Source organism: Geotrypetes seraphini, chromosome 1 (assembly GCF_902459505.1).
Source record: "Geotrypetes seraphini chromosome 1, aGeoSer1.1, whole genome shotgun sequence".
Taxonomy (NCBI): domain Eukaryota; kingdom Metazoa; phylum Chordata; class Amphibia; order Gymnophiona; family Dermophiidae; genus Geotrypetes; species Geotrypetes seraphini.
The window spans coordinates 135,936,580-135,961,928 of NC_047084.1; the positions used below are offsets into that span (position 1 = coordinate 135,936,580).

Here is a 25,349-nt window from a genome sequence, read left to right on the forward strand (position 1 = left end):
ATAATACATCTGAAATGCCAGTCTAGTATTATTAGAAGAGTGTCTTTGAGCAACAAATCCAGTTTAATTCATTCCTATTATATGCGGAAGAGCTTTAGCCAATCTTAATGCTAAAATCTTAGCTAATAATTTACCATCTACATTTATTAAAGATATAGGCCTGTAGTTTGAAACCAATATTGGATCTTTATTTGGCTTTGGCAAAACAATAGTTAAAGATTCTGCCATAGTGCCTGATATACAACCTTTATTCAGTTGATCCTGATATAATTTTAATAAATAAGGTAAAAGGGAAATTTGAAATCTATATATATAAAATCGGAGGTATGTATGTGTGTATGTATGTATGTGCCGCGATCACGCAAAAACGGCTTGACCGATTTGAACGAAACTTGGTATGCAGATCCCTCACTACCTGGGGTGATATGTTCTGGGGGTCTCGCGGCCCACCTGCACACGTGGGCGGAGCTACAAACAGAACATCAGATTTCACCCATTCATGTCAATGGAAAAAAAGTAAAAAGCTGCCATTCTCACAGTAATTCAAAAACGGCTTGACCGATTTGAACAAACCTTGGTATGCAGATCCCTCACTACCTGGGGTGATATGTTCTGGGGGTCTCGCGGCCCACCTGAACACGTGGGCGGAGCTACAAACAGAACATCAGATTTCACCCATTCATGTCAATGGAAAAAAAGTAAAAAGCTGCCATTCTCACAGTTATTAAAAAACGGCTTGACCGATTTGAACGAAACTTGGTATGCAGATCCCTCACTACCTGGGGTGATATGTTCTGGGGTTCTCGCGGCCCACCTGCACACGTGGGTGGAGCTACAAACAGAAAATCAGATTTCACCTATTCATGTCAATGGAAAAAATGTACACAGCTGCCATTCTCACAGTAAATAAAAAACGGCTTGACCGATTTGAACGAAACTTGGTATGCAGATCCCTCACTACCTGGGGTGATATGTTCTGGGGGTCTCTTCACCCAAGAATTTATATGTTCTTGCTCCTGGAGGTGAAACTAAAAATGTTGTTTATAATCAAGTTTTGTGTTTGTTGTATTGTATTCATTTTGTCAAATATTTCACATTATAATTTGAATATTGTACTTTTTATAAAGCTGTAAAAATATAATTTCATTCACCACTATAAAGTATCTTTATTTGAATCAATTTACAGTGTTATTGCTATAATTAAATACCCGTGCAACGCCGGGGCATCAGCTAGTTCTCTATAAAACTCTACCGTAAATCCATCTCCACCTGAAGCGGTCCCAACTCTAAGGGATTTCAATGCCGTTTGTAACTCTTTTAATGATATAGGTTCATCTAAACTTCTTTTTACATGATCAGGAACCTTAGGACCTTCAACTGAACTCAAAAAATCCAACCCATCTTTCTCTTTATTTAAATAAGACTCAGAAGAATACAGCGACTTATAATACTTCAAAAATTGTTTTAATATACTTCCAATTTGAGAATGAGAATTCCCTAACTCATCTTTAATTATACCTATTTTCTCCTTCCTTTTTTTTTTTTTTTTTAATAATTTGCCAATAGTCTTCCAGCCTTATTTGCACTACCATAATACAACGTTTGCTGAGTAAAAATATCTTTCTTTACTAATCCAGAGGAAATCTCATTATATTCACATTTTTTTTTAACAATATTTGAAATGTAGCTTGTTCCCATTTGTTAATCAATTTTAATTCTAAATTTTTAATTTCTTTTTCCAAACTTACAAATTGCTTCCTTAGTTGTTTCTTTTTATATGCAGAATATGATATAATTTGTCCTCTCATCGTTGCTTTGAAAGCATCCCATAAAATTTCAATCGACATTTCCTCTAAATCATTAAACAAAAAATATTCACTAATTTTGTTCTGAAATTCTGTGCAAAATTTAGAATCAGCAAGCAATGTATTATCAAACCTCCATACAGGTTTGGAATTATCTTGATCTACTAAGTTAACTTCTATCCACACACCACCATGATCAGATATTACTATTGGTTCTATGTCAGCTTTTACAACTTGCTGTACCATCTGATCTGAAACAAAAATATAATCAATTCTTGAGAACGATTGATGAACATGTGAACAAAATGTAAATTCCCGATCATTAAAATGAAGAATACGCCATATATCTTTTAAATTACATAATTGTATCAAATTAACTAATCCCATTGATTTCATAATTCTACTAGGCTTTTTATCCATTATTGGATCTATAACAGCATTGAAATCCCCTGCCACCACTAAATTAGTAGTAGCCAGTGGCAAGATTAATTGTTGTAGAGATTTAAAGAATTCACTTTGATTCAAATTAGGGGCATATACATTTAGTAACGCCATTGTATTATTGCCCATGCTCATGTCAACAAGTAACCACCTTCCTTGAGGATCTGCTTTAACCATATTAAATGTTGCTGGACATTTTTTATTAATCAATATTGCTACTCCTGCTTTCTTTTTTATCGCTGGTGCATATAAACATTGCTTTATCCAATTATCTGACAGCTTCAGAATACTGTCTCTCAATAGAATAATGTCTTGCTCATTGTTTTACAATTTTTTGAATATTTTTCATGTTTGATATATTTAGCTTCTAAGATAATTTTAATTGTTTAGAACTAATTGGATAACTTAATCTGACTCCTATGTAGGGTTTTCAGCGACAGTTTCTTCAGATTTGGGACGTCTATCTCCAATCTCTATCACCGAGGGCTTGGAGTGACATTTTGAATTCCTTGTAAACCTCTCCAGGGCCGGAGTTAACTATATTGTCCACACGGGGGCACCAGGGGTGCATAAGAGGATACGAACTTTTCTTTGTGCTGTTTTCATTCTTTTTTTTGGGGGGGGAGGGGTGTTGGGGTTAGATATCACTCATCGGCAGTGGGTTATAAGAGTCCAAGCCTACTGCATTTTGGTTTTTCTTTGTTCTTGGATCAGGGGGGGTTGGGGGTGGGATTGTTGGATCCGTTTGCTTTGTATTTGGTTTTCTTTCTATTGCTTTCTGGGTGTTGGTATTTTGTTGGTTGGCTTTCTGTTTGAAAATAAGAATTGATTCAACATAGAACTGATTGGAAGTAACCACCAATAGCTGGCTACAATCTTAATTCTATAACATTAGCATGTAAATCCTTTAGCTTATCTGCTGGGGGGGAGGGTGGGTTGTGGACATGAGACCAGCATGGGTAGGTCAGGGGTGTGACCAGCACTGTCAGTTGGGTGTCAGGGAAGAATGTGGCGCAGTGGTCAAAGCTACAGCCTCAGCAAACTAATTTAAATCATCCTTAGGTTATGTTATTTTTAATCTTTTATTCACCGCATTGAACTTACGGTTCTGCGATTTATAAGTATGATGTTAGGTTATGCTGAGTTCAAACCCACGCTGCTCCTTGTGACCCTGGGCAAGTCACTTAATCTCTGTCTTAGTAAGCGTGTAAATTAGAACGCTGCTATACCGGTCTGGAGCCCTGACGCAGCTTGTGGCGAAACGGGGGCTAGCTTGATGTCCGTCGGGGAGGACTGGCAGAGACAATGACATTTAAATATAATATCAACCACTCTACCTACAGCTAAGTAGTTTGGATATATATTTTTCTGAAAAAACTTGACGTTATATTCTGTGGGTAGGAGGGGGTTAAGAGCCAGGGAAGAACCTTTTCCCTTTCCAGTACGGCGGTCACTAACAGTCACGCACGGGGATCTGAAGCTCTCCCCTTATTTATCAAATTTAATGAGTTTTGATGCGAGAAACTTTCAATGCAATTGTGGTGAAATTTAATTTTGAGCACAACAGTGAGAAAGTTATAGGACATAGAATTTGATTTTCTTTCTCATCTCTGTATATGGGTTTGTTCAAGTCACTTAATCCCCCCATTGCCCCAGATACATTAGATAGACTGTGAGCCCACCAGGACAGAAAGAGAAAATGCTTGAGTACCTGAATAAACTCATGTAAACTGATCTGAACGGTATAGAAAATTGAATGAATGAATTTTATTAGATTTGCTTAACTGCTTAAAGGACATACAAGTCCATACAAGCAGAGTACAATTCAAAATTAAAAGACAGAAAAGAAAGCCACTGTTACCTGTGAAACTGAGAATTTAGGCATGAGCTTTTACATCAGCTTTAGGACCTGGACTAAAGTTAAGCACATCAATACAGAAACCGATATGACAGAATCTAACTACTTGCCCAGGGCTACAAGGAGCAGCGCTGGGACTGAATCCACAACCTTAGGGAGCTAGAGGCAGCAGCAATAACCACTAGGCCACTCCCCCATTCCTTAATTCTAATCATCAAAACATTTCTAAAATATTTGATATTTCTAAACGGTTTTGAATCCGTCCTCTCAATGTTTCAAAAAGCATTTTCCTGTTTATATTCTTGTGAAATCTTGTTATGTGTGAATAGTTGTAATTTCCTAGCACTTTTCAGCGGTTCTTCTTACTGCCTTACCTGTGTTTAGTGACAAGAAAGTCATCTCATCATGAAAATATGGCCATAATCAGGTATCACACTGTGTTTGAAGGGGGTCAAAGTAAACCCCCCCCCCCCCCGATTTTTTTTCAAGAACAATTATACAGGTTCTATTGCTGGAGAAGGACCAAGAGTTCTTGGTGAAGGAAGGTCTCCTGGAGGGATATGAAATGAGATTCTTTTGGCGGGTGGTTTGGAGGTTTTCTGAACAAGCAAAGGGCATGGCCCTGAGTGACGACTCAAAGCACCCACTGATCCACTGCGATGAGAGTCCAGTGTTGATGGAAGTAGAACTACTTGCCTTATATGGGGAGATTGGGAGGAAGCAGCAGGGAAATGTTGGCCATGCTCTCTAGAAAGAAGTCAAATGGACGACTGCTGTTTGGACTGAGGCTGAGGTTGTGAATTTTGTGTTCTTTGTTGTCTTGCATGAGGTTGTTGAGGAGCTGGCCTAGAATATGATAAATGCTGACTGAAATGCCTTTTGATGTTATAATAATAGGAATATCTAGAGTATGTTCTAGATGACGAAGAAGATTGAGAAGTATGTGGTTTAGATAAAGTTGTCATAGTATCAGTATATTTTTAAAAATCTTATCTGCAGCTTCTTCAAATTTATCCCCAAAATAGGTCATCTCCCTTACAAGGAACATTTAAAACGTGTTCTTGTACCAAAGTTTGCAGATCAGAGACTCTAAGCCAAGTCAAATGGAGCCCCAGCAACGGCAATTCTTATGTTCTTATGTTTAAATTGCAATTCCCACTGAAGATGTTCTGGAAGAAACATCAAAGGTGTTGAAAGATCTTCTAGCCATATACTCTCTCGTAATGAACACGTACTCATACAATTGTTGAAACTGTTGTAGTTTGTCTGGAGGGAGGAATTCCTCAAACTCTGACAGTTGTTTAATTAAGGATTTAAAATAAATGAACCTGTAAAATTGGCAGTCCATAATTCAATTGATGAGCATAAATAGAAACATGACGGGAGATAAAGGCCAAATAGTTTGCCGATGATTGGACTCTCCTGACAAATGCATTTTCCATTGTTCTGACTTCTCTTCCTGGAGGAACAAAAGTGTAAGATCGTGAGCTGCATGAATGCTTGAGGGCAGATTCCACAACTAATGAATGATGTTGAAGCTGAGTTTTGTCAAGCCCTGGTCACTTTTGAATTCTATATATTTTGTCTATCTTTTTAGGAGTTTCTTGGACTGACAGGGGATTCTCCTAGTCCTTAAATAAGGTATATTTCATGAGTCTATTCAAAGAACCTTAATGCATTAGCTTGGTAGTGCTTCAAAAGTCAAAAAGTTCAAATAGTTCAGAGCAAGGCTCCTCCTCTGTTTCCATTTTGATGGGCAAAGCATGCCCCACCTGCCCTACAAAGCCAGTAAAAGATAAACTTTCTGGTGGAAACTTGTGACATTGGGCAGGAGAGGAAGGACCAGAAGGTATACCCTAGGATTCTTCAAGGGTCCTCCGATCAAATAATCAAAATTTACTCTCTATACCCTCAATAAGGGAATTATTTCACGACACCACTCGCAAATCCATCTTCTCAGTTACCACCCCCCTCTTTGTGGAATACCCTCCTACTAGACATTCAATTGGAGAACTCCCTCGGAAAATTTAAAACCAAACTTAAAACCTTCCTCTTTAAAGATGCTTTTACTCCTTAGCATCAGCCTCCACCTTTTAACTCCCTGATTCATATGTAGCTTTGTAACTGCTAACACTTCTTCTGAAGTGATCCCCCTTTCTAATGTTCTTACCATTCCTCATTTACCGTCCTTTTTTATTAATTTTACTTCGATGTATTTTAAACAACCACTCCCTCCCTTACTTTCCTTCTGTTTCATATATGTTAATTTTAATTTGTCCAATATATATTTTTTAATATTTGATAAATTATTGTTTTTATTTACTTATTTCAATTGTTTTCTATAATTTTTTATAATGTACACCGTCTAGACATGTATTTTTATAGACTGTATATCAAAAATAAAGAAACTAAAAAACCCCCAAACTGCTGAGTATTCTGCAAGTCCTCATCTGAATGGTTGGAGATATCAGAGTAAGTTTCCTTTAAGTACTCTCTGCTAGATGAGTCAGAGGGTGTGCATCGGAAGGAGTGTCAATTGTGTGTTGAGATGAAGGTCAATAGTCTGAGGCAGGAGATGACTCCTCTACCGATGATGATGCATGTGTTGAGAGGGTCTGTGCTGACTCTAATGCTTGATGTCAAGCAGGAGTTCATGACCTCGTCCTTGATCAACACTTCGATATATCCTCGGGCTGGGCTGAGGCAGGTATAGAAGCCTTTAAAACCTATGAATACTGCGACTGCAATAGCCCCAAAAGATCTTGTATGAGCATAACCTGGATTTCCTCCTAAAGATAGTACCGGAAGAGATATTGGCCTGGAAACAGTCTGCTGCACTGGTTGTTGAGAGTGGGAGACCTCAGCTTTGAGGCTGGATGGAAGGAGAGTGATCCTTGGTGCGCTGATGCTTGGGAGGATGCATATCCTAGAAAAGGAAGAATGTTTGTGTTTCCTACTTTTTTTATGTGCCATGTCCCTTGATGCTCAAGTCATTGATGAAGATGTAGAATCTTGCTTTTGTAAGGAGCCCGATGCTTCAAACGCCGTGTTGATGCACTCACTGCTGAGGCTGAGTCATAGAAGGCTGAGTGTCAGGCTCCATGCTTGATGTTGATGCTCAAGCAATACCAAAAAGTTTTTCAAACTGAAGTTTTGGGGCTTTGAGTGACACATTTTTGCATACAGAGGCAGAAGACACAGCTAATCTCCTGATATTCAGGATCCAGACACAAAATATACCAATTTATTTGGGTCAGGGTTTGAAATGGTGTGATTACATTGAGAACATTTTTTAAAGCCACTCGGTACCCTCATTGACATGGAGGGGAAAATGGCAGACATGAAATTAATGGGCTCAATGTTCCAGGGAGATTGAATAAATAAGATGCCAAAAACAACCCATGCTCCCAGGGTGAAAGAGCAGCCCGGAGTGGGCGACTCCAGTAGAATTAAAGGGCGTTAGGGCCTCTCAGGAGGAGGGGAGCGCAGGATCTGCACACCTCTCACCCCCCCTCGTGGCCCGTGGTGCACGGAATACACGGCTGCAAATCCGGCCGCAAATCCACCGCATCTAAGACATGAATCCATACCATCCTGTCCCAAGGTGGCCATCTGTGAAGTTTAGAGCAAAAACAAAGTTTCTAAGTCCAAAAAATATACTTTTAAAAACTTTGAAGAAAATCCAAGATGACCGCCACGGGTGCCAATTTTGCCTAAAAAAAATTATTGATTATTTAATAATAATAAAAAAAAAAAATACCCGTTAAAAACGCAGGAAAATGCAAAAAAAAAAAAAAAATGGCGATTTTAGGATTTTACAGGTGGGGGGACCAGGGCATGCAGGGAAACCCCCCAAAACCCCGATTTTAGCACCCCCCAAAATCAGCAAACTCTGTGACTCACAGACACTAGAGACATGTGCTGCAAAGCATTTCAATGGCAGCCAGCAATACACAGTGCAAGCAAAAGGAGATCAGTACCTCAGGAGCTGATTAAACTGGATTTGTCAGGTCTTCTGACTGCTTCACCTTCCCTGTCACCTCAGATCACAACCACCAGGACCCCTCAAGGAAATCAGGGAAGACATGCGGCACGGTTCTGATCCTGGCATACCTCCTTGGAACCACAGCAGCCTGCGCTCTACCCCTTTTTGGACGAACCAGGGGAGAGATGGCTCCTGATCATGGAGACCCGATCCAATCTGCAGGCTGTCCAGAGGGCTTACTGCAGTTTCAGGCTTACAGAGCACCCTCCAGAAGCAGAGTATGTTTTAATTTTTTAATAATTTTTAATATTGTACTTGAATGTTTTTAACAATTGTACGTAGATAGTGTGCTCTATGAAACTGTACCATGTGCTGAAATGTCTCAGTATCTTCCTGTTGTGAACCGCCCAGAACTACTGGTTGGGCGGTATACAAGAAAATAAATAATAATTATTATTTATTATTATTATTAAAATGTCTGTGATCTCCCGCCGAAGGATCACTCGCACAGAGTTGATCCGCAGCATGTGGGCAAACCCGCGGAACCGAAGAAAATAAAAGACTAGGAATTGAGAAATAAAATCACGAGCAGAAGAAACCTAGAAGTTCTCAGCAAGGTTGCAGAAACAAACTGAACTGAACTTCAAGGGGAGTGGCCGCACAAGTGACCTCGCAGAGAGGGTTGGTTTTATTTTTAAGTTCTGCAGCCAAGGCTGGAATAGATGCACTCCTGCTAGTTCAGCCTCCAGAGGGATTGTACAAGAACTGAAGATATAGCTTCTCAACTCTGCAGAAAATGAAGAACTGATGGTCCCATGAGCTGTCAAGGTGGGAAGACATTGGCATGCACGCAGTATGGGCACTACCCAAAAATTTAAAGTGACAGTGCACTTAGTAGTGTTTGTACCAGGTTTCGTGGATGATATCACCCCACATGTGAGATCATGCCTGCTTGTCCTCGGAGAATACATCTTTCACAGTCTTGTCCTGATGCTGTACCACGTACTCCTCTCTAAGTGGCTTTTGTCAGTATCAGTAGCCTCTCTCCTCTTAATTAGCTCAAACATGGAGCGTACATTTGCAACACAAAGAGGATATATAGATAAGTTTAAGAAGATTTGGGGTCCATTAACAGACTTTTGCAATGAATGATTCAATTTTCTCATAATAAGATATTGGATATCTTTATTGGATATCATTATATTGGATATCATTATATCTTGTCATATTGTATGCAATTTTCAAAGGAAGGGGAGGGGATAGGTTTATAATTAGAGTAATAGTTGGTATACTTATTAAGTATGATATGCTTTTTCAATATTATAGTACAGTATTATATAATAATATGTTGTATTTACAATGATCTATGAAGGATTATCAAGTGTGTACTCAATGAAATTGTATAAATTTATGTGAAACACTTGTTGTTATATGAAAAATGAATAAAAAACTAAAACAAACAAAGTTCTCTACAATTATATTCTAGCTTCTGGACACAGGTTAAATCCTCTCTCTTTGGCCTGCAAACGATCTATGTTCCAACACCACTTTATTTCCTCTCTCTTTCAGATTGCTCTTTGTTTCCTAGTGTTCCTTTTCTATTAGATCAAGCAGGTCGGGAAGCACCAAGACTCTGACTCAAGTCTCAGCACTCATCAGTTCCATTACTCCCCAGTGTCTAATCCTTTGCCCAATAAAGAATGTAGGCTAACACAGTCAATGACAGCAGATAAGAGACCTGCACGGTCTATCCAGTCAAACAAGGTGGTCAGAGCCATGCCCACTACTCTGCATGGGCCCTAGTCATCCATGCTTAAACACTGCCATACGAATCGTAGGCAGCCACATATCCCCAGCAGATTCACTCTGTCTCTTCTTGAGGCTAAGGATCTGACTTCCCTGCTGATTTCTCTCTTCCATCCAGGGCTAGTGCTAGAAACGTTGGAGCCCAAGGCAGAAATTTGAGAAAGGGCCTGAAAGGCAGCTGGCAGCTTTGGGCATCCTATGACAGGTGTTGTTGAGAAATCGGCCTCACTCAATATGCACCGGGAGACAGATGTGGACCAGGCCGGCAACCCCTGTGCATTATCCTTTCCCTTTTGCCTCTAGGCAGGAAGCCAAGGCTGAGATGGACTTCACAGTATGATAACCCACCTATTGTATGGGACATCCTCAAAGGAAGAGAAACGGACCCCGATGACCTTGTCTCAGAACATTATCAGTAGATTCAAAACAAACTAGGTCTGTGTTTGTGTTTCCCAGCACAGAGTTAGAAAACTTATAAGATATATTTATGTCCCTTCAATCCCCTCTTACGTCATGAAAATGACGTCATAGGAAGGAAGACCCTTAGGAGAAGAGGAGTAGCCTAATGGTTAGTGCTGGGGAAATGGGTTCAATTTCTCTTGCAGCTCCTCGTGACCCTGGGCAAGTCACTTAACCCTTCATTGCACCAGGTATAAAAAAACTTAGACTATGAGCCCACTACGGAACTAGGGACAGATAAAAATAGCTACATATAATGTGTACAGTGCAGCTGTGTACACTTTTTAGCACCATAGAAATGATTAGAAGTAGTAGTAGACCCTAACACCTCCCTAACCTCTGGATTTTATACTTCCCTAGCATTGAAGTCGATGCATCAATGCTATTGGACTACTTTCCTTGAACAGAAACACCCCCCCCCCCCCCCCCAATAAGATTTGATCGGCACCTCCTGGAGCTGGAGGGTCAGAATATTATTCTCACAGCTGCAAAGAAAGACACATTTTAACAGCCTGAAAACCTGATTCAAAACCTCATCTTATTTTTTCATAGAACAAGTGTTTTACTTCTTGGTTTTTAATATGGAAAAGTTGTATAAAGGCTACAATATTATTCAACATGCAGAATAAGTGAGGCCCATAATTTTTGTGGCTGTCAAAAGTACTCTTATGTCGTTCGGGGAGAATTTTTCTAACAGTGAGTACATTTTATCTATGGGCTTTGATCCCTGTATCAAAGGAAAAGTACATGCTTGCTTTTCCTTTGAAATGTAACCAAACACCTACATCCAGTTTTTGTGTGGGTACCTTTTCAATAGAAGGTTTGCAAACATGATCTGTGTGTGTAATTTTCTTCCACTGTCGTAAGAAGAACCCTGGAAATGCATACTTGTTAAAAGTACTGCATTGAGGTATGCTAGGGGTACTTTTAGCTGAAGGGCGGCAATTTTCAGTTGGCTGATCTGAGTAAAATGCACCTTACTGAGTAAGTGGCTTTGAAAATTGTCCTTTCAAGGCACCAAAAAGCAGATGTGGTAGACTGGTGATATTTAACATGGCAGCAGCTGGGTCTCATCAGGGAAGCATACTGTATATTCCTCACAGAGCCCACTTATATCTTGTGTATATGAGCATCTTTTTGAGCATGGCTACATTTTATGTTTTACTAGCTGATGCCCCGGCGTTGCATGGGTATTTAATTATAGCAATAACACTGTAAAGGGATTCAAATAAAGATACTTTATAGTGGTGAATGAAATTATTTTTTTACAGCTTTATAAAAAGTACAATATTCAAATCATAATGTGAAATATTTGACAAAATGAATACAATACAACTAACACAAAACTTGATTATAAACAACATTTTTAGTTTCACCTCCAGGAGCAAGAACATATACATTCTTGGGTGAACCCACCCTTGAGCAAGCAACATAGAGTTGTTCATGGGAAAAACAGGGGGATCTTAAATCCACTCCACAGTATGTAATAGTCTGTCCCTGTGATTTGTTGATTGTGATAGAGAATGCAAGTCTCACTGGAATTTGCAATCTCTTAAACTGAAAAGGAAGATCTGTTGGAATAAGTGGTATCCGCGGGATAAATACGGTTTCACCTTGCCCCTTTCCGGTTAAGATAGTCGCTTCAATTACATTGGCCAGTAACCTCTTTACACAAAGCCTTGTGCCATTGCAAAGTTTTGGTGGGTCAAGGTAGCTAAGTAAAATAACTGGAGATCCCACAGCTTTTTACATTTTTTCCATTGACTTGAATGGGTGAAATCCGATTTTCTGTTTGTAGCTCCGCCCATGTGTGCAGGTGGGCCGCGAGACCCCCAGAACATATCATCCCGGGTAGTGAGGGATCTGCATACCAAGTTTCGTTCAAAGCGGTCAAGCCGTTTTTGCGTGATCGCGGCACATACACACATACCTCCGATTTTATATATATAGATTAAAACTTGTTATACTGCTTGATTACATTACATTACATTAGTGATTTCTATTCCGCTTGTACCTTGCGGTTCAAAGCGGATTACATAAGAAGAAGCTGGACATTTCCAGGAGGGTACGTGACATTTAGGGTAAGACATAGTTACAGAATGAGTATAGATTTGGTAACATTGGATGAAGCAGTTATATTACATTACATATCAAATCTTTTTCCAGGCGTTGGTAGGTAATATGAATCGATAGGATGAATTAGGTTTTTTTTTTTTTTTTGGTCGGTTAAGGATATGGTGTCAGGGAGTGGGTAACCTGGTCGGTGTATGTGGAAGAGGAGATTAGGTGTTTTGAATATGCTTTTTGAAAAGTAGCGTTTTGAGTTCTTTGCGGAATGCTTTGAAGTCAGATGTTGAGGTTAACAATCTGGTTATGGAGGGTTCGAGTTTTGCTGCATGCGTTGCTATGAGGTTATCGTAAAGCTTTTTACGATGAGTGCCGTTGAGTGGTGGGTATGAGAATGGTGTCAGTGTTCTTCTTATTCTGGGTGGAAGGTTACGGTGTAGGCAATCGATTAGATAGGCAGGTGCTGTACCGTTGAGTACTTTGAAGATTAGACAGTATAGTTTGAATTGGATTCTGGCTCTAATCGGTAGCCAATCTTAGGACAGGTCCAAGCAGTCTAAATATTCCAATCCAATCCTTAGTCTTATATACTGGGTCATTCCCAATAGGGACTCGATCCAGTTCACAAAGTTAATTAGAAAGACAAAGGAAAAGGAATATAAGAATTGCCGCTGCTGGGTCAGACCAGTGGTCCATTGTGCCCATCAGTCCGCTCCCGCGGCGGCCCTTAGGTCAAAGACCAGTGCCCTGAGATTAGCCTTACCTGCGTACGTTCTGGTTCAGCAGGAACTTATCTAACTTTGTCTTGAATCCCTGGAGGGTGTTTTCCCCTATGACAGACTCCGGAAGAGCGTGCCAGTTTTCTACCACTCTCTGGGTGAACAAGAACTTCCTTATGCTTGTACGGAATCTATCCCCTTTTAACTTTAGAAAGTACCCTCTCGTTCTCTCTACCTTGGAGAACCTGTCTTTATCTACTAGGTCTATTCCCTTCATTATCTTGAATGTTTCTATCATGTCCCCTCTGTCTCCTCTTTTCAAGGGAGAAGAGGCCCAGTTTCTCTAATCTCTTACTGTACGGCAACTCCTCCAGCCCCTTAACCATTTTAGTCACTGTTCTCTAGACCCTTTCGAGTAGTACCATGTCCTTCTTCATGTACCATGGTCCAGTACAGCGGCATGATGACCTTCTCCGATCTGTTCGTGATCCCCTTCTTAATCATTCCTAGCATTCTGTTCGCCCTTTTCGTTGCCGCTACACATTGCGCGGACGGCTTCAATGACTTGTCGACCAGTACTCCTAAGTCTCTTTCCTGGGGGGGTCTCTCCAAGTACTGCACCGGACATCTTGTATTTGTGTATAAGATTTTTGTTACCGACATGCATCACCTTACACTTATCCACATTAAACCTCATTTGGCATGTCACGACCCATTTCTTGAGCATGTTTATGTCACGTTGCAGGTCTTCACAATCCTCCTGCATCTTCACTACTCTGAATAACTTCGTATCTTCTGCAAATTTAATCACCTCACTCATCGTACCAATTTCCAGGTCGTTTATAAATATGTTGAAGAGCACGGGTCCAAACACTCCACTCGTGACGCTTTTCCAGTCCGAGTATTGTCCATTTACCCCCACTCTCTGTTTCTATCCACCAGCCAGTTTTTAATCCACATGAGTATTTCACCCTCGATTCCATGGCTCGCAGTTTTTTGAAGTAGTCGTTCATGCGGGACCTTGTCGAACGCTTTCTGAAAATCCAGATATACAATGTCAACCATGTCGCCCTTGTCTATCTGCTTGTTTACTCCCTCAAAGAAGTGCAAGTTCGTCCAGCAAGATCTTCCCTTGCTGAAGCCGTGCTGACTGGTCCTCATCAGATTGTGTCCGTCAAAGGTGATCAATGATGCAGTCCTTTATCAGTGCCTCTACCATCTTTCCCAGTACCGAGGTCAGACTCACCGGGCTGCAGTTTCCCAGATCTCCCATCAAAACTTTCTTGAAGATCGGCGTAACATTCTCCACTTTCCAGTCTTCCGGAATCCTTCCTGATTTGATCGATAGATTGGCTATTAGTTGAAGCAGTTCAGCTATAGCCCCTTTCAGTTCCTTGATTACCCTCGGATGGATGTCATCTGGTCCCGGGGATTTATCGTTTTTAAGCCTATCAATCTGCCTGCATACCTCTTCTAGACTGACCGTGAACCCTGTCAGTTTCCCGTCTTCATTAAAAATAGGACAGACCTGAAAATTTAAACATACATACACATGTTTCCCCCAAAATAAACCCTAGTTAAGATCCCTCCCTTCCAAACCTTTATGCACCGGAACCCCACTGACCTTCCCACCGTGAGCTTTACATACCTCCGAAGCCTTCCCTCTGCTGCGTCACTGAAATTCTGTAACTTCATCCAACTTGTTTGATGCAGAATTCAAACAGCATTAACTTAGCAAAAGAATAAATAGAATTGTTTGCTTCTTTTACTGTGATCGCCGTTTTAATGCAATGAGCTTTTCACTGGCAACAGCTGCTTCACGGCCTTCCCCACCAGGGCCTTCCCTTCCCTCTGTTGTATACATACAAATATTCTTTGCCTACCCTCTTTAATCTTCATTATTCCCTTTCCCTTTTTGATGTCCAAAAGACCCAGTGCTGAAAACCATTTTTTTTTCTCTAAAAGTACCTGAAATTTACTTATTTTTAGAAAATCTTTATTCATTTTAAAGCCAAAAATAAGTGCAACTTATTTTACAGACATTTTACACTTTAACAGCACTTAAAATCAGCCAAAATTATATTCTATGACAAATACATATATCACCCCACCCCACCCCCCTCTACATATCAAAAAATTGCACTTTAAATAAAAAAAAATTATCTTCCCACCCACCCTGGATGTGTATTATCAAAAGGGAAAAATCAACAATCACTCCTTACAGAATTTTGTCAATAGCTCCCAAATATCCATAAACTTCTTATAATGTCCCTGCTGTATGGCCATCATACGTTCCATTTTAAAAGTGTAACACAGAGATTCCCACCAAAAAGTATAATTTAACCGATCCCAGTTTTTCCAGTTCCTCAAAATAAGTTGTATGTCAACCCCTGTCATTATAAAGAGAAGTTTGTTATTCTGAGCAGATATTTGGCGTTTAGCCCTCAATGTACCAAATAGGATGGTATCGTACATCAATGCCACTGGATTTTCCAATATTTTGTTCACTTGATCCCAGATGGATCTCCAAAATTTAAGTATCAAGGGACAATAGTACAATAGATGATCCAACGTCCCAACTTCGAGACGACAGTACCTGAAATTTAGCTTTTTGCTGTGCCTCCCCAGCAGTTTTCCTCCATTCTACCGCCTCTTTTTTCAGCTGCTCATTTTCTTGAAGAAGTTTCAGCCTTTCTTCACTGACACTACCAGAGTTTTCTCTTTCCGACTCTAGGACAGAATTCAGCTTTCGAATCATTTCTTGGCAACGGAACATCTCCTCCTCTGAACTAGAAACAGAGAGAGATTCATCAACAATTTTTCTCAATATATACGTTAAATGAACTGGCTTATCTCTTACAACAGTTAACTTGAGAGGTTTACTATGAACCTAAACATGGCTTACAGCCTTTTTGCCTGTGCTTTCAAAAACTTTCATAGATCCTCTTAAGGTTGGTAAAACAAATAAACTACATTTTGCTTCCTTGTTAATCTCAGCTGAATGCTTAAACAATTTATTGAACAATAACATACCTGAAGTTACTATTCTCCAAAGAAAGTATTTTAAGGGCACACACTGATGAATCACTGAGTCTCAAGAAACCAACTTCCAACTGTTATTTCACTAATTATTTGTTTTTGATATGGGCAATGTTAAAAAGAGATTACGTACTTACCCTGGTAAGCTCTTTTCCAGTAGATAAGTGAGACATTCTAGACAACAGGGATGTACCAAAGCAGTCCCCCTTAAAATAGCTAGGGTGGGCTTGCAGCGCCAGCCCTTAAGACCGAACACCCGAAGGCCGAGTCCTGTATGGCAGCAACATCCACTCTGTAGAACTTGGCAAAAGTATGAAGCAAAGACCATGTGGCTGCCCTGCAAATCTCTTCAGGAGGAACAGCTCAAGCTTCAGCCCATAACCAAGCCACACTCCTGGTAGAATGTGCCCTGACAGAAACATGAGACTGCTTCCCTGCCAGAATATAAGCTGATGAAATGGCCTTACGAATCCATCTGGATATCGTGGCCTTAGAAGCGGTAGCACCTCACTTAACTGAATGAGTCAGCACAAACGGATGGTCAGAGATCCAAATCTCATTAGTGACCTCCAAATAATGTAGAAGCACCCTGTGTACAACCTGTCGGCTGAAAAGAAGGCAAACACACTTCCTGATTGACACGGAAAGCCGAAACAATCTTCGGCAAAAAGGAAGGAACTGTCTGCAAACAAACCCCTGCTTCCGAAATACAGAGAAAAGGGTCTCTACAAGACGACGCCTGCAGTTCAGAAACCCTACGGGCAGAGGTGATAGTGACAAGAAAAACAGTCTTGAGTTAAATCCAAGAGAGAGGTATCCCGAAGAAGCTCAAAGGGAGCTCCAGCAAGGCCCGACAGCACCAAATTAAGGTCTTAAGCTGGAAAAGGATTCTTGATGTGCAGCCGGACTCAAAGAGCCCCCTTCAAGAATCAAGCAACAGACGGATGCGACGCCAAAGAGATCTAAAACAGGAAAGTCCGGCCACCTGAACCTGTAGAAATACCACAGTGAGGTCTTTATCCAAACTAGCCTGAAGTAAAGCGAGACTCTGCGCAAGAAGAGCCAAATAAGGATCACTTGGTCTTAGACACACCAATGCTGGAAGGTCTTCCATGCCTTAGCATAGGCTTTGGACACTTTGGACAATGTCTTAGCTCTGAGAAGCGTTATCAACCACCGGATCTGAATATCATTTATGGTCTAGGGCAGCGCACTCAAGAGCCATGCCGTAAGCGCAAAGCGACCTGGATCTTCCATGGCCACTAGACCCTGACAGAAAAGGTCTGGATAGATGCTTGGATGGAGACTGCATCCTATGCACAGCCACAGCAGATTCGCATACAACAGTCTTCGAGGCCAATTGGGTGCCACCAGAACAATGTGCCCGGGATGACCCGCAATCCTCTGAAGGACTAAGCCAATCACTGGTCAAGGAGAAAAGACATAGAGAAGAACTCCCAGAGACTACGGTTGCACCAGAGCATCAAGCCCTTCACTTCAGGCTCGGATCTGTGACTGAAGAAGCGTTGTGCCTTCTTGTTTCTTGTCATGGCCAAGAGGTCAAAGCTGGGCTGCCCTCAGTGCCGCACAATTGCCCAGAACACCTCCGGTGAGAGGACCCATTCGCCTGGATCCAGAGTCTGTCGGCTGAGAGAATCCGCTTGAATGTTGTCCACTCCAGCCACATGCGCTGCCATAAAATGAGCCTTTAATATCTGCACTTTATTCTGGAAAATAACAGAAATTGAACATACTTCACTAACATCTAAACAAGTACACTTTAGTGTAGTCACCTACCAGTGGTGTTCCAAACATTCAATGTCTTCTTGTGATGCTGTTCAACTTTACTACTACTACTACGATTTATCATTTCTATAGAAGCGAAAGGTATGCAGAGCTGTACATTTAACATGCAATAGATGGGCCCTGCTCAGAAAAGCTTATAATCTAATTTGGACAGGCAGGACATATAGAATTAAGGAGTTTCTTACAGAGAGAATGGACATAAGTATCTTATGGTAAGTGGAAGTCAGGTGTTGAAAGCAGCCTTGAAAAAAATGGGCTTTTAGCTTCTATTTGAATACTGCTAGAGATGGAGCCTGACGTATTGACTCAGGCAGTCTGTTTCAGGCATTCGTCACAGAATGCTAGAAGGGATGGAGTCTGCAATTGGCAGTGGAGGAGAAGGGTACTGATAAGAGGGACTTACCTGATGAACAGAGTTCATGGCGGGGGGAGGGGGGGAGATAAGTAAGGAGAGATACTGGGGGGCGGGAGGCCTTGTTGCAAGGACTTGAACAGCATTGCAGGCTTTATCCTATCTCAAGAAGACATTGAATGCCAATGGTAGATGACTACAGCTGATTTTTCCATGTTGCATACCTTGCACAGGAAAAATCATCTGTAGCCCTTCATGCTAAAGCAACTGGTCATACGATCAGATTTGAGGACACAAACATTTTGGAGAAAGAAGACCATCAGTGGTTGAGAAGAGTCAAAGAGGCAATAGAGATAATAAGACACTCCAATAACTTTAATGGAGATAAAGGGTTCTCCCTAAACAAAGCATGGCAACTGATCAGCCCAAATAATTTAGCATAAAAAGGAGTGGGGCTGACAAACATCTTCTTCCTCTCTCCCTCTCAAAGTTTTAGAATATGACCTCAAAAAATGCTCCTTCCCTCTTCCCCCGAGTCAGAAATGTCCTAATTTCAAGCCTTTTCTCGCCAAAATTCAAATTTGTGAGTTTAACAGATTTTCCTGCCTCTATCACTTCAAGCCCCAGCCAATCACTATATATAAAGACAAACTGCAGACCTCACAGCACACCCTGAAGAAAGCCAAAGCATAATGGCTGAACCATCGGCTCTACCTATCCAGATGTGGCGAGACAAGGAAAACTGCAACAATCATGATGCCAGCTGCGGAAGCCTAAGAGAACATTTGATGCTTAAGTTTGTCATTTCTACAGTACCTTCTAATATTTTTCCTAATTGTTTTTTTTTTTTAAATAAACAGTCTTACGGTACAATATTATATACAAATTGCTTACTTTATCTCCAATTGTCTAATTTTATTGTGAGCTGTGTGAAGACTAATCTGAAGGTCATCCTTAGTACGCTCTGCAATCAGACACTTTTGATGTAGATCTTCTAGTTTTTTGTGATCTCCTTCATTTCCTCTGCCTTCACGGTACATCTGTCAAATAGGTGTATATGTAAAAAAAATTCCATAGTTATAGCACTCACAATGAGAACAGAAGATTAGGTTCTTACCTCTGCTAATCTTCTTTCTTGTAAATCTACACTCTATTCCTGGACAAGCAGGTTATGAACCTATTCTCGCCAGACAGGCTTATAGGGAAACAAAAATATTCAGAGTATTCAGCACCTCCCCTCTTATCTCAGCACCGCTTCCCAGAGAATCAGTTTAATAGAAAAGCAGACACCAACATTTGGAAGGAAAAAAACAAAAGGAGGGGAACGGGGAAACTCTCTGACACATTAGTCTATTCTGCTCAGTACATGAACATTAACCAATCATGAACAACCACAAAGAGGCATAAACAACAGTAGAACCTGAAAAAACAGTGCTAATAGAAACAGCCGGCACCTACAAAAGGGGACGCTAGGACTAGAAATCCCAAGGAAAGTGCAAAATACATTCAGGTGGTAATTTTCAAAGGGCTGGTCAGAAAGGACAGCAATTCAGCTTACCGGTACTTGCCAAGGCAGACGATCGCGAATCAACAGGTTCCAGTGCGGGTTTCAGGAATAGAGTGTGGATTTACAAGAAAGAAGATTAGCAGAGGTAAGAACCTGATTTTTCATTCTCGTACAATCCCACTCTATTCCTAGAAAAATGGGACAAAGCAGAGCAGTCCCAAAAACTAGGGTGGGGCTGAGTCAGCCACCAAAATGGAGGACCAAAAGCAGAATCCTGCTTGGCTGCCGCATCAATCTGGTAAAACCTGGTGAAGGTAAGCAAGGAGGACCAGGTAGCCACCCTACAGATCTCCTCCAAAGAGATCGCTGATGCATCCACCTAAGAGGAGGAAACACCTCTGATTGAATGTGCCCTCACTGAGAAAGGGGGCTTCTACCACAAATAATATAGAACAAGGATCAACAAACCTCTGACTCCCCTCTAAATAACCCCTCCACTATCAAGAAAACTGAATAAGCCACTGTAACGTAGGCAGATGAAATGACCATGCAAATCCATCTGTAGATGGTCGCTTTGGAGGCTGGTTGGCCCCGGTGGGCAGGACGCACCAGGACGAACAGATGGTCAGAGACCCAGAACTCATTCATGATTAGAGAATGACACTTTAATCATATCTCCCCTCCATTATCAAGAAAACTGAATAAGCCAAATTACTACAGAATGCTACACAGAAAACTCATGGTAACAGAATACCAGAGTCACACATGACAGAAATAGTGTTAGGGGAGTGCAACAAGGGTAACTGCCCCCTGGTCAGAGAGAGCCCTAAGCCAACTGGAAGCTAAAGAAGCATGGCCTGGGCTTTGCGGTCCTTAGTTATGTCTAACACCAGCTCTAGCAGGATACATATTTCAAATCTGTTATATTCAAATAAAATTATTTTTTTCTACCTTTTGTCATCTAGTCATTTTATTCTGCAAATCATGTTGATCTCAGGTGCTGGTCTCTGTTTTCTTTTGTCTTCTCTTAACTCACTTGCCAGGGTCTCCTGACCATTTGCCATTTCTTCTTTCTTCATGCTCACCATCCATCTTCTACCTCTGTGTATGTATTATTCCCCAAGTTCAGCATCTCTCTTCTCTATGTCTCCTATATGTCCCTTTCACTCTTCCTTCATCCCCTTGGTCCAGCTTTTCTCTTTCCCTTCTCTCTTCCTCCCTCACTTGGACCGCCGCTGTTCAATGTATTTATAAATGATCTAGAAACAGGGACGAAGTGCGAAGTAATAAAATTCGCAGACGACACCAAACTATTTAGTGAAGTTAGGATTAAAGAGGACTGTGAAGATTTACAAAGGGACCTGAACAAACTAGGAGAGTGGGCGACGAGATGGCAGATGAAGTTTAATGTAGAGAAATGTAAAGTTTTGCATGTAGGAAACAGAAACCCAAAGTACAGCTATACGATGGGAGGGTTGGTAATGGGTGAAAGTACCCTAGAAAGGGACCTGGGGGTAATAGTGGGCAAGACAATGAAGCTGTCGGCACAGTGCGCAGCGGCCTCAAAGAAGGCAAATAGAATGCTAGGTATCATCAAGAAAGGTATTACAACCAGAACGAAAGAAGTTATCCTGCCATTGTATCGGGCGATGGTGCGCCCGTATCTGGAGTACTGCGTCCAATATTGATTGCCGTACCTTAAGAAGGATATGGCAATACTCAAGAGGGTCCAGAAAAGAGTGACACGATTGATAAAATATGGAAAACCTTTCATATGCTGAAAGATTAGAGAAATTGGGGCTCTTTTCCTTGGAAAAGCAGAGACTTAGAGGGAACATGATAGAGACTTACAAGATCATGAAGGGCATAGAGAAAGTAGAGATGGACAGATTTTTCAAACTTTCAAAAACTACAAGAACGAGATGGCATTCCGAAAAATTAAGAGGGACGGATTCAGAACCAATGCTAGGAAGTTCTTCACCCAAAGGGACACCTGGAATGCGCTTCCAGAGTGTGTGATAGGACAGAGTACCGTATTGGGGTTCAAGAATGGATTAGATAATTTCCTGAAGGAAAAGGGGATAGAAGGGTTTACATAGAGGATGGGCCGCCGCGTGAGCAGACTGCTGGGCATGATGGACCTCTGGTCTGACCCAGCAGAGGCACTGCTTATGTTCCGTACCTCTCTCTCTTCCCATGGGTCCAACACTTTTTCTCCCCTCCCTTCAGTGCCCAGGTATGGGTCTGGCACCTCTCTCTTCCCTCCAGCTCCACTCCATCCACCACATGGGCCTGGCACCTTCCCTTTTCCTCCAATCCCGAGACTAGATCCAGCAACTGTCTCCCTTCCCTTCAGCTCCAGGTGGTCCAGCAGTCTAAGTAACCCATCCCCCCCTTCATGGGTGCAGCAGCAGCCCCCCTTCGTGAATCCAGCAGTCCCTTTCCCTCCCTATCACGGGTCCAACAGCCCTCCTCCCTTGCTCCCGATTGCAGGTCAAACCTTAAAAAAAACAAAAAAAAAACCTAACCCAAACCTGAGACTCCCCTGGGTCGGCCCCTTTGCACCGCCCAGGGCAGGCCTAGCAGCCTCTTAGAAGCTTCATGGAAGAGGAAGCATATTGCACACAGGGCTGCTCTGGGACCTTCTTCTGGCCAAGTCCCTCCTTCTGATGTAACTTCCCAGATATCTGTGAGCATTTTAGCAATAGCCAGATGGTCCGGAAAGGATGTAGAGTGTGGCCTCTCGCTATCCATCAGCGAGCTATCTGCAGCAAAAGGACCTGCATCCAGTTGCAATTCCCTGAGGGACTCAGATATCAAATCAACCAAATCTGCATTTTTATAAAAATCTCTGCACCGCAGGATCCTCCCCCAGATCAGGAAGACCTCCTGGATCCTGGTCCTTGAAAACTACAAGAGTACCAATATCCCCCACTGCAGTAGTTCCAGCCTGCGCAGAGGCATGGTCAAGACATTCAGAGAATATGGGTTGACCACGGTGCAACCGGTGAAGATGCGACTGGAGGATCGGGGGAGGGACCCAGTACCGATGCAAGTACCAGGAGAGGCACAGAAGGCACCATTTTCTTACTTAAATAAGCCTTATGTATCATATTAATAAAATCACATGAAAAACCATCCTCCTGGACAGGAGTCACCCCCTGAAGATCTTTCTTAGAATCATTAGAAGACTTTCAGGCTTTGCACTGAATCACAGCTGCACTTCACGGGGGCTGCAGACGTGCTTGTCCTTGGGGGCCACTTTTGACTTTTTCAAATGCCCCTGGGCATGCTGGGCTGAAGGACTGCCCATCTGATGTCAAGGGAACCTGGACTGATGAAATTTCACCCCCCCTCTCCTGCCGCAGTGCACATGGAACATAGATACTCACTGGACAGCCATCCACTGCAAATGGGGCATGAATCCAAAGAATCCTGCCCTGGGGAGCCCATCTGAGTAGTTATTTTTCAAAAAAGATGTTTGGAAGGTTAAAAAATAATCTTAAATTAAAATCAGGGAAAAAATTCAAGATGGCACCCATACAATTTTCAAAACAAAAAAGCCTGGGATAAACACAGAAACCCCTAAAACACATCTATTTCAGGATTTGGGTTTTGTTTTTGTGTTTTTTTTTGGGGGGGGGGGGGGGACTAAGGCTCACTCCCAAACTGCCCAAAATCCACTTTTGGAGACCCCCCCAAATCTCTGACACAGCTTGTCAGTTCATTGCTTACTGTGTCACGTGAAGCTGAAAGACTGCAGGAAAGGTAGCTGGAATAGCCCACAGGGAGATCCTCTGCCTCAACAATCTGTGAACTGGACTCTGACTTCTCTGACTGCCCTCCCTGGGCCAAAACCAATGGCTGGAGACCACCACCGGACCAGCGCCAAAGTGAATATGGGTCCGATCCCAGTCACACCTCCACGGAGCCATGAGCCTGCGCCCACCCACTAGCGGACGAACCTGGGGTGAGCTAGCTCCCAAGGGATGGATCCCTAAGCCCCAGAACGAAGGAGCAGGATGTTCAGGGAGTGTACTGCGAGGCAGTTGACCCCTTTAGAAGCAGACTTTTCAAAAGTCTGCGATCATCTGCAGCCCAAGACGTCTCACTCAGGGAACACTGAAGCACTGTGGTGAACACTGCAAGAAAGCACACACAAAAAAAAAAACATTGATGAGAAAAATAAACACGAGCTTAAAACAAAATGCTTCTTCTGTCTGGTTGTAGGTTAAAATGGATTAACTGTGCGGCGGTGCTAAAGACTCTGAATATTTATGTCTCCCTATAGCCTGTCTGGCGAGAATAGGTTCACAACCTGCTTGTCCAGGAATAGAGTGGGACTGTACAAGAAGAAATCATCACTTTGCCTAGTGCTGCATAAACACCATCAGGCTATTGAATAAAGTTGCTCCTTTCATTGCTCGCAAATGGTAAAATTACAAGTTACTGTATTTTTAACGCCATAAGACGCACCCTAGATTTAGAGGAGGAAAACAAGAAAAAAAACCATTCTGAACCAAATTGTGCACCCAGCCCCCCTCACTTCCTGCCAGGCCCTGCACCCAACCCCACACTCAAGCTCTGCTCCCTGTCCCCACTCCCTGAAGGTTCTCGTCCCTGCCAGGCTCTGCACCCTGTTCCCCCTCCCTGCCAAGCTTTGCACCCTGTCCCCCCCCTCCCTGCCAGGTTCTGTACCCTGTCCCTCCTCCCTGTCAGGCTCTGTACCCTGCCCCACCTCCCTGCCAGGCTCTGCACCCTGTCCCACTGCCCTGAAATGTAACCTGCCCCCTCCCTCACCTCTGGTGGTCTAGTGGTAGGCTGGGACAGGAGGGATATGTCCCAGCTGACTAACAATATTTCCTCCTCTCCCCCCTTACCGGTACCTTTTTAAAACACCCCCGCCTGCCCTTTTAAAACACCCCTCCACACCTGCCCTTCCTTCCTTTTAAAACAACCCCTTCCCCGCGGTACCTATTTTTTTGTGTTGTTGAAATGCAAGAATCAGAGATGTTTAGTTCCAAAAGCTAACATTTAAATTAATAAATACAAAATAAAACACTTTTTGCTACCTTTGTTATTTGAACACTTTTTAAAAAAAAATAATTTACTTTGACTCCATGTGACTCTTTTCTGTTTTTATCTGTTTCTTCTGTTTGTGCAGGGTCTCCTGTCCCTCTGACATTTCTTCTAGTCCCAGATCCACCATCCTTGTTCCTTCTAAACTCCTATTTGCCCTACCCAGCATCTTCCTTCTCTATCCCTGTCCTTATCCTACCTCCATGTCCCCATCTGCCCTTTTTCCAGCATTGTCCCTCAGTGTCCTAATCTCTTCCATTTTCCAGCATTGCCTCTATGTTCCACTGTTCCTACCCTCTCCCTGTCTATCACTGACAGTCTGCATCCCTGACACTGCGGTCCCTCCTCGCCCAGCATCTCTCTTCTATGTTCTTATCTCTCCCCATGTTCAGCTTCTCCCCTGCCTCTTCACTTCTTCTAAAGATC

General features: G+C 42.1%; 1 protein-coding gene across 2 annotated transcripts in view; it reads right to left on the reverse strand.

Annotated features, from left to right (window-relative positions):
* Positions 1-25,349, reverse strand: part of SCLT1 (sodium channel and clathrin linker 1) — a 207,738-nt gene that overhangs the window by 22,993 nt on the left and 159,396 nt on the right. For both annotated transcript variants that reach the window (XM_033939153.1, XM_033939143.1), the window contains exons 17-18: positions 19,232-19,377; positions 15,737-15,929 (exon numbers count right to left, since the gene is read on the reverse strand). In XM_033939153.1, coding sequence (XP_033795044.1) covers positions 15,737-15,929; positions 19,232-19,377 — 339 coding nt within the window. The remainder of the gene's footprint in view (positions 1-15,736; positions 15,930-19,231; positions 19,378-25,349) is intronic.